At 38.9% G+C, this 17,527-nt stretch overlaps 1 protein-coding gene across 16 annotated transcripts in view; it reads right to left on the bottom strand.

Moving 5' to 3' along the window:
• RECK (reversion inducing cysteine rich protein with kazal motifs) overlaps positions 1-17,527 on the bottom strand; it is a 141,368-nt gene that overhangs the window by 75,524 nt on the left and 48,317 nt on the right. For 8 of the 16 annotated variants that reach the window (XM_005292626.5, XM_042841818.2, XM_042841814.2 and 5 more), the window contains one exon: positions 13,812-13,859. In XM_005292626.5, coding sequence (XP_005292683.2) covers positions 13,812-13,859 — 48 coding nt within the window. Of the gene's footprint in view, positions 1-10,282; positions 10,328-10,820; positions 10,931-12,691; positions 12,738-13,811; positions 13,860-17,527 lie in introns of all 16 variants that reach the window. The other 8 variants (XM_065584092.1, XM_065584097.1, XM_065584091.1 and 5 more) reach the window with 4 other exon arrangements.

The raw sequence follows: 17,527 nt of genomic DNA, 5'->3' as shown, positions 1-17,527 counted from the left end.
AGATTTTCTTTGAAATAAAAGCTCAATGCCAACAATTAGAATAAAAGTCTTTTTAAACTGACCTTTGTCTACCTTAGCTTAATAGAAATGAAATAATTTTTGCAAATCTTTTTTTCATTATTGAACTTATTTTCTTTTGGCACTGCTTTCAGTGAAAAGTCTAACAAAAATTAATCTATTCATTTTCCTTTTCTGAGTCTCATACAGTAACACCAATGTAACAATGTGTGGACAAAAACGCTGCAAGAAACTGTTTAAAAATCTCTTTTTCTGTTAGAATATTTTAACTGGAAACAATTTTATTATCTGGGGTTTTGAGGAAACTTATTTTTATAAAACCTAAACTCTTCACCTGATTTTATCAATCTAGATTTTTGCTCAGCACAAGCTTTAAGACGAGCCTTGTCTCTTTATGCCTCAGCAAACTAAGATAGGAAAAAATGATTAAATTATTTACCACAGTAAATAAACAAACAACTCCAAGATCATGTCCTCTAGATCTACACCCTTGGGAAAAAAAAACACCCAAACAGGAAGACTGACTCTGGGAAAAGGGAAGCAGCCTAAGAAGGAACTGCCATTCCACAGGCCCAGCAATTAAGAAGACAAAAAACCCAAACACATATTACAGAACTGACTTACTATAATATTTAAAGAAAAAAAAAAGCATGCAAAAAAGGAAAAAAACAGTGATAAAGGATGTATCTAGGTGAGTGCCCAAACGTCTGCTGCTGCAACATCACTATAATCAATGAAGTAACTCTGATGGCTTCTGATGGCCAAAACAGCCTAGATTGAGAAGATTAGAAAAGAGTTTTTAATGGCAGATTTTAATGGCAGATTTTATTAACTAAACTAGAGACACTGTAAAGTCTAAATTGGCCCAAAATTTGGTTTGATAAAATAAGAATGTTATGAAGTCAGTGGAGAGTTATACCTGCAGAGAATTTGGGCCTGAATGGGCTCCCAGCTCACAGGGCCTTCAACCGTTAAAAGGTACAGGGAAAGATTGTTTGAGGTCACCCTTCCTTTTATACCTCCAGGAGTTGGGGAAGGATACTGACCCAACAAATGCTGCTTTCTAGAAGGCTCTGGGTTCACATACCCAAAATGCACTTATCCCAAGAGTGGGAGAATCTTGAATTCTTGGAGAACTGATTAAAAAGCAGAACCTTCAATGAAAACTAGATGCTGTATAGGGGCTTTCTTAAATAGGAAATAAAGAGCTATCAGGCTAAAATACATAGATCCCGATGAAAAACTTGGAAGAAAAGAAATAAACTGGGGAAGGAGGAATAAACTGCTAAGAAATGAAATTTGTACATTTTGCTTCAACTGATTAAAATATGGACATATTAAATAAAGGCACATAACAGATGACCATTTTCCTTCATTAATGTCCCAATCTTGCTCCCTGTGAAATCAAGTACAAAGTTCCCATTTTTTTCTTTTCTTGGGAAGATATTGTAAAATGATGTTCTATATGTAAGACTATTTTAGATAAGAAAACTGAAAAACATTAATGCTGCTCCCTTTTTCCCTTTCTTGTTCCAACTCCTTCTCTTCCATTTCAACCCCAAACACACCCATGCTAAAGACATTCATAAGTAGCCACATGATCTTCACATTCTGTCATACTTTCCCATAGCTATCCCACACCTTTTGGTCTTTTTTTTTTGGGGGGGGGGGGGGGATTGTTTATTTTTGTCTTCTCTTTGTATGTCTATTTAGATTGCAAGCTCTACAGAGCAGGGGTCATGTCTTCCTACATGGTTATGCAGCATCTATTATATTGTGGAGGCCATAAAATAACAGTAATATGAGAAACTGGTCTTCCCTAAAGTGTGGCCATGATTATGTAAGAGGGAATGCATCTCACTGGGTAGCTATACCCTGCATGAGACCTATCAAACCAACAGTAAGATCCTGATTCAGGAAACCAGAGGGGAGAGAGGTGCTACCACTGAGACTTATCAGCACTCTCCTCAAGAAACTGTCACTGATATGTAAGACTAATTGCTATCAGGAAGTTTTGTCATCAGAGAGCTGGGATATAAACTCAGTAGGAAAAGGACTGTATAGTTCTACTGGGAGCCAGAAAAAGAGAAATGAATTCCTTACTGAACTGAGAGCTGTAGGAAATTTACTCCTATTGAGTACGAGTTACGAGAAACTCGAGCATTCTTGTTTCTGTTTGAATCCTGCCTGACATAAGGGTTTATTTTATGTTGAGGCAGGAACTGCAAGTCCAGACTGTCTCCTTGGTGCAGTCATCACACTGATCCAGGTATCAAAATACTGTTTTCTACATTCTAATAAAACTGATAAATTATCTGACATAATCAACTTTCAGTCTCAAGGAGACAGAATCTAGCCTCTGGGCTGTTAATTAAGAAAGACAGTTCTAACATTACATTTTATAACTAGACAGTCCACTTCTTCTGTTAGTGGTAGAAAATGTATTTATTGTATAGAAAAAAAACCAGATGATACAGTGGAAAATAACTGCAGTAACAAACATATTTCTAACTTCAAAGTGTTACTATAATAAATTCATGTTCATGAGTTATTGAGATGTCAATCATCAGCCATTCTAGCTACAAGTCATCATTATTGAGGACTTCTTATCCATAGAATGGCTGATAATTGATGTCTCAAGAACTCATGACACCAATAAAGTATACAATTACTAAAAACCATTAAAACAACATATCTTAACCACACAGAAATTCAAAAGATCAGAGGGGTAGCCGTGTTAGTCTGGATCTGTAAAAAGCAACAGAGTCCTGTGGCACCTTATAGACTAACAAATGTATTGGAGCATAAGCTTTCGTGGGTGAATACCCACTTCATCACCGAACGATGAAATGGGTATTCACCCACGAAAGCTTATGCTCCAATACAGCTGTTAGTCTATAAGGTGCCACAGGACTCTTTGTTGCTTTTTACAAATTCAAAAGACTATCTGCTCAGCATAATGGTCCACAAACAAAAAATAATGATTAATACCACCACCACCCAGTCTATACCACATCTCATCAGTAGATATCAAAGCTCTTTACAAAGGTCAGTATCATTACCCCAAAAAGGCATCCAAGTTTTATCTTCCTGTTTTTCTATTATTCCCCTAAAAATCTTTAGTATTTTTACTGTTTTAATATTTACTTCCAAGTACACAGCAGTAACTCATTATGCCTCCATCAGTTGTTTTCACCATTGATGGCTGAGAGCTTTCCACAAACTATTGCTGCTGCCAAATCAATTTTCATTTCAGTCCTCTGGGTAGCAATTTTTCACCTGATTCACTTCAGATTTTACCCCGTTCCTGCGTGTGAGGCAAATCCTGTCCCTTTCATCAAATCAAGTAATTGGGCTGAGGCAGTGGTGCAAGTAGAATACATTTCTTACCAGTACACTGCAGGGCACCAGCTAAAGGAGGGGCACGTGACCTCCCTACATGACCCCTCCCCGCCCCCAGCCCAGGGCCCTGCACTCTCCCCGGCCCCTCCCCATGATCCATCCCACGTTACCTGGGGTGGGGCTCTGTCCTCCTCCCACTGCGCGGGAGACTTCTGAACCACAGGGTTCTCCGGAACCACAGCAGCGAAAGGAGCAGAATGTGGGGCTGCCGGCAGCTCCTCTAGCACAGCTGTCGTCCCCTCACAGCCCTGTCCTTCGGCGGGGCTGTACAGACTCCAGACAGAGACGCACCTGCATGGAAGAGCTAGGGGCGGTACAGCCACGCCGGAGGAGCTGCCAGCGGCCCCATGTTCTGCTCCTCCTGTGTCTTTCGAGTACGGAGTACCGGCTGTAAATATCTTATTGGTATGGCATACTGCACCATACCACCATATTTGCACCACTGGGCTAAGGAAATGGAGAGAACTCATGGCGAGAGGGTTTGTTACAGACAGAATCATCATCCTATAGCTGCAAAGTAAAAACAGAGCAATTCTATCATTGCTACTAAAGCCTTAAGGTTGTAATAATGACCTTGGAACTCTTTCCCATCCCCGTGGGTGCGGGGGCGGTAGCAAATTGATCCGCAGAGCCACAGATCCACTGGCCCTGCATAGCCACAGATCCAATGGCCTCACACCTTCAGCATGGTGGAACACAGGGTGCCCTCAAAGGAGCTGTGCTCCACAACAAGTGTGGGGTATGGACCTACAAGGTCCCAGCATTTCCCCAACCTTATGTTGTGGAACCACAATGGGCCACTTTTAAATATGAAAAGGATAGGGTTTGTCCCTTTATCAAATAACAGACACAATGTTGTGGGTTAAGGTGGTAGAAGATCAGGGTCTGTGTGAAACTTAGGCTGCTTTTATATCATAAAAAAAAAAACCACTGTGCTCTTTTCAAATTACAGTTAGAGCTAGTCAATATTTTTTTAAAAAATTTCATTAAACATTTTGTAATATGAAAATTTTGTAATTTGAAATTTAATTCCTGAAAATTTTCATTTTTTTATTAAATTGAAACAAAAAGATTAGCATTTAGACGTTTAATTGTTCTTTCCTCACTTTTTTCCGCCACTGAAAAAGACAGAGAGGGAAAACCACACTTTAAAAAAAAAAAAAACCTTTTTTCCCCACTTGAAAAGGTGGGTGTGGGGCTGAAAAAACTAAACTGATTCTTCCACAACCAGAATTATTTATTTAAAAAAAAAAAAGTCAAAATTTGCCAAAAATCAAAATAGATTGTCAAAAAACACTGTAAAAAAATATCCCTTCCAGCCCCCTGCCACAAGCTGCTCCACACACACCCAGAGCCTTCTGCCCGGCACCTCCATCCCCCCAGCCCTCTGCCCTGACCCCTGTACCCCCCCACACCTCCAGCCCTCTGCCCTGAACCCCCCACACACACTGAGTCTTCTGCCCTACACCCCCCCAAACACCCCAGCCCTCTACCCTGACCCCTGAATCCCACACTGCCCTCTATCCTAGGGAGATTTAGGTTAAATAGTAGGAAAAACTGTGTAGCTATAAGGATAATTAAGCACTGGAACAGGTTATCTAGGGAGGTTGTGGAATCAACGTTACTGGAGGTTTTTAATAATAGGTTAGACAAACACCTATCAGAGATGGTCTAGGTAGTCTTAATCCTGTCTCAGTGCTGTGGATTTGACTAGATGACATCTCTTCCAGCCCTAACATTGCTATGATTCTAAAAACTGCTATATGGTCATAAATTGAACTGTGTTATTTGTAAATTAAGCTGACCATGTCTTTAATTGTAGTTTGTCTTAAAAGGGCTATTAACCATGATTTTATAACTAGAGGCATAGTCACAAGTAAGTTATCAAGTGATAAAAAAAGCTGTCATCACAACCATCTTCCTGAATCTACATTTACCATAATTAGTTTGTAACAATGCACTGTGAGAAGAAAGCTGGTAAGAAGGCAAAAGAGAAGGTGAAGGAAAGGACAAAACAGAGATATTGAGGGGGGGGAGGAGGAAGGGAAAGAAGAAGACAAAAAAAAAAAGTGAGCAGAAAAAGGAATATGAAGAGCAAAAATCACCTGTCACATAGGAAAATGGAGGCTAAAAACAATTTTATAGAGAAAGAAAAGCACATATGGTGCTCCATTTTCAAAATACTCATTTTACATTAAATGATCAAAGATTGCAAAATATAAATTTATAACAACATCATCACAGAAGTCTGATCTCTGTTTTAAAGGAATCTATTCTGGCCATTTCTTCTGCATGTGAAGTTGCAATCCTGAATTTGTAATGCAGTATTTTCCACGAACAATTATGATATCACCAGTATAGCATAATGACTTCCAGGGAGGAATAAGATTTGTCATACATGCCACTTTATACTAGTTAGGCTAAATTAGTAACAAACAATGTCTCAAGTAATAACAGCTAGTTAAACAAATAATGGAAAAGGCAAACAGTTTATTCTGCAGAGATATTTTTCAGATTTCTCTGTGGTATCAGAAGATCTTTGAAGTTCTTTTGTCCAGTACTGCAGGACCTACTAGTTTTGCTCTTTTTGGAGCCCATCAGCTGCAGGCAATGGCCTAATTAGGGTGTCAAACACACTGTCTACATAAGGATCCTTCAGTATCAGAAGAGAAGCAACTGCATTTGCAGTGCTGAATACAAATTTTTTTTTTAATTGTTGAGTACCCTGCATCTTGAATGAAGAAGGACAGCTAATGGAATTACTCTTACAGTGCAAATGGGAAGTGCATGTGGTGTTTGGTGCTTAACAGTCCTGCATTAGACCCCTCACTGACCATCATGGCATCTGTATTATGTTTACCATATGTGGACATAGTTAGCTGGTGAAATGAGCTCTTACTGTGCAAACACCGGTTAGGTCATAACCAGTTTGAAGGTAGAGACTAACCAATTTAAATAATTTCCATTTAGGCATATACCCAACTACAAATACTCTAGAAAACTTGAAATAGGGTTCCATTCTATCAAATTACTAACCAAAGCCTTCTCAATCTCTAAATTAGTTGGTAAGTTGTGAGGTTGAAGAAGAAAGCTAGGAGGTAAATGTACTGGGTTTAGTGACTATCTTCACCAAGAATTTCAGATGTGGGTGTAAGACCACTTAAACCTTATGGAGTACAGGAAAAAGAGGATCAGCCACTAAAGCCTAGAGCTTATTCACTTTCCTAGATGATGTAAAATAACAATAAAAATATTTTCAGAAATAGACTGTATAGAGAACCCAAACAACCTGATCTTCAATTTTGACAGGATAAAAGGGAGGCTTGTTTCCAACCCCACAGGTTCTTTACACCACCTGTCTTTTAATGGAAGAATGAAGACAAAGAGCCCTAAAAAGTTAAGTGATGACAACACACAAACTAGTAGATGTGTCTTGATAGTGGCCAAAGCCTGCCCAGGCTTACTAAAACTAACCAGGTCACCTTTCATATCAAAATATTAAGATGCAAGGTAGACAGAAGGCTTTAATTGTCTTAAGCTTGCACCAAAGATAGTCTCCATTTCAAGGAACAGGTCTCTTCTAGAGCTTTTACAGAAATTTGAATAGTACTTTTTCCACGTCTGGTAATCATTTATTGTTTAAAGTAACCATGCTGCTTTTGGCAGGAGGAGTGGGGTCGGTGGATAGGGTTTTAATTAAGGATCTGATCCTTAATCTGAAATAAGAGCCAAATAAAATAGGCAGAGTGAACTGTGGTTCCATTGACACAGCTAGAAAAGCAGAACATGAAAATTAGTAGCTTACCTCAGAAATATAAGATTTACATATACCATGTGTCTCACCTTCTTGATTACATTATGAAGACGACACAGAGAAAGAAAAGCCTGAAGGAAGTGCTCTAATCTAACAGAAAAGTATCTGTCACTGTGTGGATGATTTTCCACTCTTGAATGGGACAGAGAACAGGATGGTCTCTGTGGAAATTATGGTATCACCATTTTGGGGGGGGGGGGGGACAGTTTTGGCTACAGATTCCTTCCTTTACTAATCTTCTTGCCATGTCTCAAGTCATCTGCAAATAAATCATGATTCTCCATAAGATGAAAGGCAGCTGGAAAAACGCATTTTATCCTTCACACTCAGATTCATAGTCACAGTTGGATGCAAGCTCCTTTTCCTCTACCTTGTCCCTTTTTCATATCAGGCAGAGTGGCGAATTGAACCTGGGTCTCCCACATCCCATGGGAGAACCCTAATCACTTGCCTAAGGGTTAGAGTACTCCCATGGGATGTGGAAGACCCAGATTCAATTCCCCACTCTGCCTGATGTGGAGAAGGGATTTAAACAGGGCTGTCTCCCACTTCACAGAAGAGTGCCCCACTTATTGTGCTATGGGATATTCTGGGGAAGGTCTACCTCAATCTCTCCTGTTGAGGCAGTTCCACTTTATTCAAGTATTTAATACAGTCATTGAGCCTGAGACAGAGAGAATAACTCTATAGTCTGGTGGTTAGAAGATTCACCTTCAAGTCCCTGCTTCAATAGCCAGTGAATTAAAACATCATTCACCCACTTCTAGAAACCAAGGATCTCGGAGATAAGCATACTGACCACTTAGCTTCAATACATTTATGTTCAAACTGGTTCCTATGAACATTCAAAAGCCAAGAACAGTTGCATGTTTTAGGGGTATGTCAAACAATTTATGAGCCTTTTCCTCTACTAATGAAAGTTCTAGATTTAGAGGACTCAAAAGCTCTTTGAGTTGTTGCTAATCTGAGCATGATACTGAAGCTACAATGATACTACCATCAGTAAATGTAGAAATTGTTTGGACAGCTTCAGGAAACTCTGAAGGCTCATCATACACCTGCTCTTCGCTACCGTTAATAGCAGTCTTCGACAGTATATGCTAAACACACCAGCTAGAAGTGGTGGCGGCAACTCTTTGCTTGTGAGACAGGGACAAATTCTGTATTTCCCTGCTGAGAGCAAAGGGGATCATATTTCTCTGAGGGCCTTTTTGGAGCACAGGAAAGCAAGGAAGCCATTGGCATACTGGTCACTTTACCCATTTGGCCAAAAGCCACCTGGGCTTAAGGTATAAGCAAAGCCCACAAAGGAATTCATCAAGAAACTTCAGAATGAAAAGAAGACCTGGAACCAACAAAAGAAAAAAAGATGTAACATCTCTATGATCTTCACTCTGGGGATTCTCTGATCAGATTCCATTCCAGATGAAGCAGAAGACAACTCAGAAAAGCTCTCAAATCCAAACCCTCTGAAATGGGAGTAACATCCTCCCTATAGAAGAAGAATGAAGTGCAATGATTGGGGAAACCGGATTACCTGGAGTCAGAAAAGATGCATCACTGTCTCTTAAGAGGTGGTAGTGAAGGTTGCTCCTCAAACCAAAGACACAACTGTGCCAATACTGGGGACTAGTCAGAACTAGGAAGGCCAACAGAACAGCAACTGTTTGATCCTCTAGCACAGGATTAAGGAGTCACCCTCAGCTGCAGCCTTCAGATCCAATGATATACTGTCCCTGGACTTATTGGATTCGTAGATGGAAGTCCAAGTGAGGTGTCCAAGAGAAATGGTTTGACTGATATCTCTATTTTTAAAACTTCTGACACTGTTCCTAATGCTCCAGTATGCAAAAAGTAAATGTGTGGACCAAGCCCTAGGACACAGAACACCTTGGGTTAAAAGAACCATGAGATCAAGCTGATTTCTTGGGGCACATCAAACTGACAAGACTTGAATCCAAAAGATGGATTCACTATACCAGCCAGCCATGCTTTAGCACCACCTCCATGAGAAACAGCCTAAGCCAACACTCCTTTTTACATTTGGCCAAAGGAGCAAAACTGGCAGAAACTAACCATTACACTTCAGTGATTGCACCTTGCTTTAAGCAACAAGGTTGCTGGTCTGTAAAGGGTATTTTTAAATTACAGGAAGGCACACACTTTCTTTCAGGCTTGACCATGTCAGCCCCTTTGAGACGAGATGGGTTTTCCAGGGTCAGGACCCACAGTCAGTCAATTTATTCATACATTAAGGCTAACAGAATTAGCCATGACTTGAAGGCAGAACCACAAGCAATCAAATTGACAAGCAAATTGGGCTCGTTAGTGTCCTGGTAACTCAGACCCAGTATGGAGCTGTGGAGGATACCAGTACCAAATGGCACCTTGCAATGGTATCAGCTGTTAATAATTCTAATGAACACCGTTTTTTTGCTCAACAATCCTAGATCTAATAAATACACTACTCTGACAAGTAAAACTAGCAGTGAAAACAATAAAATTTGAGCCAATGGTCTGTTGAGAATGATGATATTTACGAAGTCTATGGTGGTGACAGAGGAACTGAGGACATTTGGGGACATAGTGACATATGTGCCCTTACACTGAACATTTAGATACAGAAGGCATGTGCATAGACCCAATGATTGCCGCTTTTAGATGATTCCATGCTCACAGTAGGGAGGACATGAACATCTCAAGAGCGAGAGCATGCAGAGGAGATCAGATGAGAACCAAAAGTTTCAGGCTGCATTCTTTACAGGATATTATCAGCAATATTCATTGATCTCTCAGTCATTGACTAGAGCAGGATTCTATTATCCTATGATCTAGAACAAAAAGTACCAGTACAGTAACTTCGAAGCTGCTATTCACTGAGTGTAAAAAGGTATGTTTGAGACATGATATTTTTCCCCATACAGAGCACAGCATTTGAAGCACATGCTCTTGCGCTGCTTTTTAAAATGTTTTATTTAATGTAGGAAACATGAAAAAGCTACACAAAAAGAAATAAAATGTTGCAAAAATTGAAGGAAATAAAAATACCTTTTAACTGTCCCAGGAGCACCAGGAGGAGTGCCCAATATTGTTCTGTTTAAAAAATAATTTTTACAGTGAATGCGAGGAACAGAAACTAAAAACTAAGGAACATTTCCACTTACATTTATCAAAGATGGCTGCTGCTATTGCTACCAGAGTTATATTATTATTGGTAGGTGTCTACAAGAGACAGTGAACTAAATTAAGAGAAACTTCAGCCAAGACTTACGAAAAGTGCACTGCATTTAGCAGGGGGGGGAGGGGGACAACAAAATGGAGTTCTTAATGTGTAGGGAAAAGCATAATCTGCAGTGTGTAGGACTGACATTTGTAGTATAAAGGAAAGTTACAGTACTGCTCTTTCAACACAAAAAGTGACCTCAAGTAGGCAATTATGCCCTCCCACCCTATTATTTCAGGCATTATATCCTACTTTGTCATATTCTCAACATAGTAAACCTCAACTCTACACACATCTTAATAATAAAAACTCACATGCAGTTCCCCTCCCCTGCCCTCCATCCCTTACTTGTCTTTTACCTACCTTTTTGGAAGGAGATGAACAGGATAGTAGAGAGCTGGAAGAAGTGAAGAAGGAAAAAGAAGAGATATACATAGGTAGAAAGAGGATGAAAGAAAGACAAGAAGAAGCAGCTGAAAAGGAGCAGAGAGAAAGGACAAAAAAAAAAAAAAGAGTTGAAAAAACCCCCAATGAAAAAAGTGTACTTCAGCTGCATTTTATAAATATTTGGATAGCATTGTTAAACTTTTAAAAATGTATTGATATAATGTTACTTGAACACAATAATAAATATTTAGTAGCTAAAGAATAGGTGCTTTACATTTTCAAAGCAGTCAACAAAACTTGTTTATAAACCCACAATTACAAAATCCACAACTGGGATGCAAATATACCAACCAAGACTTACATATGATTCACACACATTTAAAGTGACTCTCATAGACTCATAGACTTTAAGGTCAGAAGGGACCATTATGATCATCTGATCCAGCAACATTTACTGAGGGAAAAGTGTCTCCAATAAGCTCTGAGAAAATTGTCACTTTGGTGACAAAGTGAATCTATTATGACACCAACTTGTAGAAAATGGCCTCTTTGGCAACCTTGTTTCATGTGCCCCCCTCCTATTTCCTCCCTACACATTATGCTCCATCTTTATGGTCTTACCTCATTCTTCAAACTTATTGGGCTGGTGGGAGGCTGAAAGGAAACTCAGATGCAGTTGTTCCCTTAGCCCCAAGCCTCTGCTGATTGCTAAAAAAATACTAGTGCAGCTCATCTGACTGTATCTAAGAGACATCTTATGAAAGTTCTCGGGCGGATCCATATATACCAGTATTATGTAATAACAAGCTATGAAAATTTGAAAAGAAGGAATTAATTGCATTTCAGGCTCTTATTTAAGTTACCTAGCTTTTATATGATTTGTACTTAAGTTGTGTGTGTGTGTGAGAGAGAGAGAGAGAGAGAGAGAGAGAGAGAGAAAACACACACCACAAGAAAGGAAGCTGAGAACAGGAGAGATTAAGTAGAAAGTCAGTGCTAGAAAATTAATTCTAATTTGTCTTTGCATTAAAGAAATACCATCAACATATCACATGTATAAAACAGACTCAGATGTACTGATACATGCCAAGCCTCACACACTCATTATGTGCCATATAGATTCTGTTTCAGATTTCACAATGATTTGACTTTTGACCAGCCACTCTTATCAACTATTCTGTTGCTCTTCCGTCTGATTTCATATCCAAAACCAATACGAGGGAAATGCCTCCAAACTATAGGAGACAGTGCACCTACTTTCAGAAGATCAAATAGTTTGTGGAACATCTCACCCTTACCTTTGGCAAAGCTTCCTTGTATTTGGTACAACCAAGGAAGCAATTTTCACAATATAGAAATAAATAACATAAATAAATAAATAAAATCTAACCTATTAGTACCAGTAGGTCTGACTTTAGATATAAATTAATCATTACAGGTTGTCCAACGAAAGATGACAAAATCAATAATTAATGAAGATCCATCATGAAAGATTCTTCATTCGATCCACAATATATTTACACTAGCCCATTATTTCTACCACCTATTTAACTTAGGCATATTTGCTCTTTTTCCACCCTGTCCAATTGATCTCCCCTTTCAACATTTAAGAACTTGTCCTTTCTCTCCTCTTTATTTATAAGTTGTTCAGTTAGAAGTTGTGCAAATAGTCAAAAAGAATATTTTCTGTCCAACTGAAGAGAGATCAATCTAGGATAAAATGGAGAAACCATTTTGTACAATTCCAGCCAAAAACAGTGCAAAGAAGAAGAAATGGGCAAAGTAAACATTCTCAGTAACGAGGAGGGTGTTCTGTCACCATTTTGTCATTTTTAAGCCTCTCTTACCTTTTAAATTTCCTCTCCCGTTCTCCATCAACACATATTGGCCAACCTTCAACAGCAATGCAGAAATCCAGAAAAGAAAAGGAAACACACCAGCATAACAGAGGAAAAGGTTGCAGATGTGGAGAGCATAGTATAAAACAGCAGTAGAGGAGAAAAAGATGCTTAAAATAAAGGTTCTTGTTCAAGAGAATTCAAACTACAATAATTCCAGTAGTAAAGAACTGGAGAAAAAGATTTTTTTTCCTAACATTTCTTTGACAAAAGAAATGAAGCTAAGTTGTGTTTAATTTAATAAGGTCTTCTGCAGATTGGGCAAAGCATTACACATTTATTCCCTAATTAGAAAAGAAACAAAGAAAAGAGAATTGTACAAGATTATGCATTGTGGATTACGAAAGGTTACTATATGAACCTAATTTATGTAGGACTGTATAATTTGGGGGGTGGGGAGGTGGACTTGGATTTTAATTTGGAAACCAGAGTGAAAGGAAAGAAAGAATCCTAGCATGGTCTCTTTTCTTCCAAGCAGGAGAGGTAAGTAATAGCTTTCTCAAAATTTCAGGTGTTGAAAGGCGTGAATACTAAAGAGAAATTCTGAAAGTATCATCGTTTCTTACCTTAAGGACAGAACTTTTAACATTAAAAAGGCTTTAAGATGATTGCTGATGTCTACAATAGCATTGCAGTTACTTAAATCACTGAAAAACTTCATATTATATATAAACACCTCTAAAAGGTATCTTTTGCTATAATCTCTTAAATAAAAGCCTATATTTTGAAGTTAAAATATTTCTTATAAAAGAAATGATCATTTACTCTCAAGAAAAAAAAAACCTCATATGCAATTAGAATTATAGAATTATTTTAGAACCTTCATTTTTGCTAAGAAAAGTGTTTTCTTTTGAGCCATAAAAATTAGTAATGTATTTTTACAAACTTGAGCAATAACTCTGTGGTGTTTGTAAAAATCAAATCAAATCTATGTTGTATTGGTAAGTAGCAAATAGTACATTTTGGAATAAAAGTGAAGACAAGTTCTTGTAGAACACACATGTTGTATACATTCTACAAAATATAATCAGACAGAACACTTTAATTTTGTAATTTAAAATATGTATACCTCATATTCTTTTCTGCAAACTTTCAAAATGTCATTTTTTGAAGAAGCCTGAAAGATAATTAGATTTCTTTATTAACGTATAGCACAAACTAATCAATAATGAAATCAAGCAGCAAAGAACAAAATATAGTAAAAGTATATACAGATCAACATGCGTGCACTAAAAACAAATTCTTAATACCACTTTCCTCTTTCCCCACCAATCACACCACTACATCCCTTTTTCTACAAAAGACTCTTGATATCACTGAAACTAATCTCCTGAAGATAGTGCCCTTGTATTTTACTTGTTCTGCAAAGCATCTCACATACCTATTCCTGCTGTATCAGTAACGATAAACATTTCAAGTATCAATCCTGAAATGTCAACAATCTTTGCTTCAGTTGCTTTCCCTAGTAATTTAAAGCAAAGGAACGACTTCTGCACTTGTGATAATGTTCTTTGAAATACAGTACGGAAAGGACTGTGAAATGAGAGTCTATGTTGCAAGATTCAAGAATACACTTATTTTGCTATTAGCCCTTGTGATTACAGTCTTTGTACTACCACTGGCCTGACCTTTTACTTAGGCAACAGAAAATCCTGTAGGAGTCAACAGAAGCTGTGCTCTCTTGTACCAACGCTAAGCTTGGTCTTATGCCTACTCGTAGAATTTCCTTTTGAATGCTGGCAACAAAATCTCAGCTCTTAAAAACTGAATTTAAAAGCAAGCAGTACTGGAGTCAAAGCCAAATATTTTCTCAAAATACTTGGCAGTTAGATAAAATATGAGCACTACAATTTAAATGCATATTCTAGAAAATGCATCTCTCAAACAAATAAATGGAAAAGTGGTTATGGAAAAAAATATAGATAAGACAGTATGATGGTGCAGATAGTAAGCAATATTGTTCAGTAAACAGAGAAAAAAAAAGCAGTGATCAAAGCAGCTAAACAGCAGTCAGAGCCTCTAAAAATCCCAACGTCTTTGAAAATGAAGCACAAGCCACGATCCCTCTTGAGGTTGTCACTGCTTTCTACTTAGAGAGATGTTTCTTTCACTTCTGAAAACAGAAGGAAACATAACAAAAAAATGTGACTGACCAAAAATAGAATTTCACATAAAATGGTGGTTCTGTGTTTTATTTAAAAATAATTAAAAAAAAATGTGTCTGGGAACAATCATGTCTTTCACAGAAGACGACCAATGACAACGTACTCTGGACTTTGTAGATGTTTATATACATTTTAGCGCCCTTTTTTCTATTAAAAACCTGAAACGCATTCTGTGACTAATTCCACTTATTGCTTCTAGGGTTGTCATTGGCACATTTAGATATGGTAACTTCAGATCAAAGGCTCATCAATATCTTGGAAGGGATCCAAAGAAAAGTTCAATAGGTCAGTGGGATGCCGGCATCTTTAGGATTCAAACTATCCATAGCAGGGCTAAGAAACAGCCAATTTGTGCCAATACGCTGTACCTACACCTCTCCAAACCTACTACATTGCTCTCCAGAATCATAGCATTCATTAAAAAAATAAAAGCAAGTAATCAAACACAGAGATGTCTACCTGAGTGTGAAGTGAGCCTGGAACTATAGCTCTTAGACCTGTGAACTCATTTTATTAAGATAGTAACTAAGCTGCACAACGATAGCTAACTGACATTTAAGCTACTTAATTCTTCACATAAGGGGGGGGGGGAGAGACATCACAGATCTACACAATTTATTGTGAGCCACTTACGTTGCACCACAAGTTAGTGGCATTTGGGAGAGTCCAACATTTCGTTCCACCCCTGACTCAGTCAAAAAGAAGCCAAGCCCAAACAGCCTAGTAGAGCCAATGGGGAATGCCCCCACCCTGACGTTCCTACCAGTTGAAATGTCTTTCATCATCTTGATTGATCAGTTATTCAGCCCTCATATAGATTGCGCCGATCACAACACATCTTTCATTCTTCTCTTATGCTGGCCTTCCTTCTCCATGCGCTGCCATGTCTTTTCATGATGAAATCTTCCTATCTCTTTGGAGATCAACCGGGTAGTTGTTTCAGTTCCCGTGGATACCACACAGCAACCACTGCAATCCATCGATTGTCAGTGAGCCTCTCTATATGCCCAGCCCATTGCATTTTACTGTATCTGCTTCCAACAATGACGTCCTGCACTCCACTCTGCTGTTTGATCACTTCATTGGGGACTCGGTTGCGAATTAAAATCCTCAGAATTCTTCTTTCCATCGCCGTCTCTGTGACAGACAGTTGTTGCCCCTCTATCTTCATCAGTGCCCATGTTTCACTGCCGTACAACGTTGCCGGCAGTACTGTTGAGTTGAAGAGGTTGGCGCATGTTGCCTTGTTGATTTTTCCTTGGAGGACATCCTGGATAGAACTGAATGCGTGCCAACCTTTTTTTCTTTGGGAAAGACTGTGGCGCATGTTAATTTCTTAGCCCAAATACACGTATTGCTCAACTTCTTCTATTTGTTCTCCCCAGACTGTTATTTAAGCTTTTGGCAAGGCATCAAATCAAAATTTCATCTTGGAGCGGTTCATTTTCAGTCTTACTTGGCGGCTTTTTGTGTTGAATTCTTTCAGCATTTTCTGTAGTTTGATAGTATTTTCGGCAATCAACATGACATCGTCCACGAATCTAAGGCGGCTTAACTGCTCTCCATTTATGTTGATTCCACCCTTCCCATTCATCTGCCTTATTACCATTTTGATGCAGGCTGTGAAGAGTTTTGGTGAAACCATGTCTTCTTGTTTCACCTTTTTTAACTGGGATGCGAAGGGGAGTGTCAAACAGAGTTATATGTGTAGTGCAGTCAGAATTTGCTTCCTTTAGTAGTTTGATGTAGTTTGTGTTGATGCCCTTCTCTGCAAGAGCTTTCAACACTGCATTGATCTTTACATTGTAGAACGCTTTTTCATAGTTGAAAAAGGCAATGCATAAAGGGAATTTGTATTCCCTGGAGCATTCCAGTAGCTGGTTTATAGTGAAAATATGATCCATTGTGCTGAAATTCCTTTGAAAACCTGCCTGCTCCTCATCCAGACTCTGGAGAGTCGGTTTGTTGTTATTTTGGTGAACAGCTTGTAGACATGTAAGAGCAGGCCTATTGGATGATAGTTCTTTAGATCTTCATGATCGCCCTTCTTGTACAGCAAAATGGTGTTGGACTCCTTCCAGCTAGACGGCATCTTCTGCATTTCCAAATAATGGCTAAGCCTCTGAGCAAGGGTTTCCCAGAGGTCTTGGCCTCCAGCTCTTATTTCAGTTGTCAGTCCATCTTTTCCTGGGGCTTTTCCTTCCTTCCTTTGATAAGCTGTGTGTCTAACTTGTTCAGCTATCTTATATCTAAGATCAGCCTCCAACCTCCATCCTTTTTCAGTACTAGGAAGTTTTGAGTAGAAACCCTTGCCCCTGTAAGGGCCAGCTCTATTGCTCCTATCCAGAGCACTTCTTGCCTTAGTGGAGGCCCAGGAGAAAGTTCCTTGAAGAGTGATGGGGAAAAGGGGTGGAAGCAAGAGAATGACTGTATGGTGTAGCCTGATATTCTGACCTCCCAGACCCATTGATCTGTGGTGATCCACTCCCAAGCCTGGTGGAAATGGACAAGGAGGTCCTCAAAAGGAGGGAAGTGGGCTAAAGGATACAACTGTAAAATCAGAGGAATGGGAGGATTCCAACCATCAATCAACCCATTAAAAGTGCTGTTTAGAGGATGC

The sequence above is a fragment of the Chrysemys picta genome, chromosome 2, assembly GCF_011386835.1.
Source record: "Chrysemys picta bellii isolate R12L10 chromosome 2, ASM1138683v2, whole genome shotgun sequence".
NCBI lineage: Eukaryota > Metazoa > Chordata > Testudines > Emydidae > Chrysemys > Chrysemys picta.
Note: the sequence above shows the minus strand (reverse complement) of the source record. Positions and strands in the feature narration are given on the sequence as shown.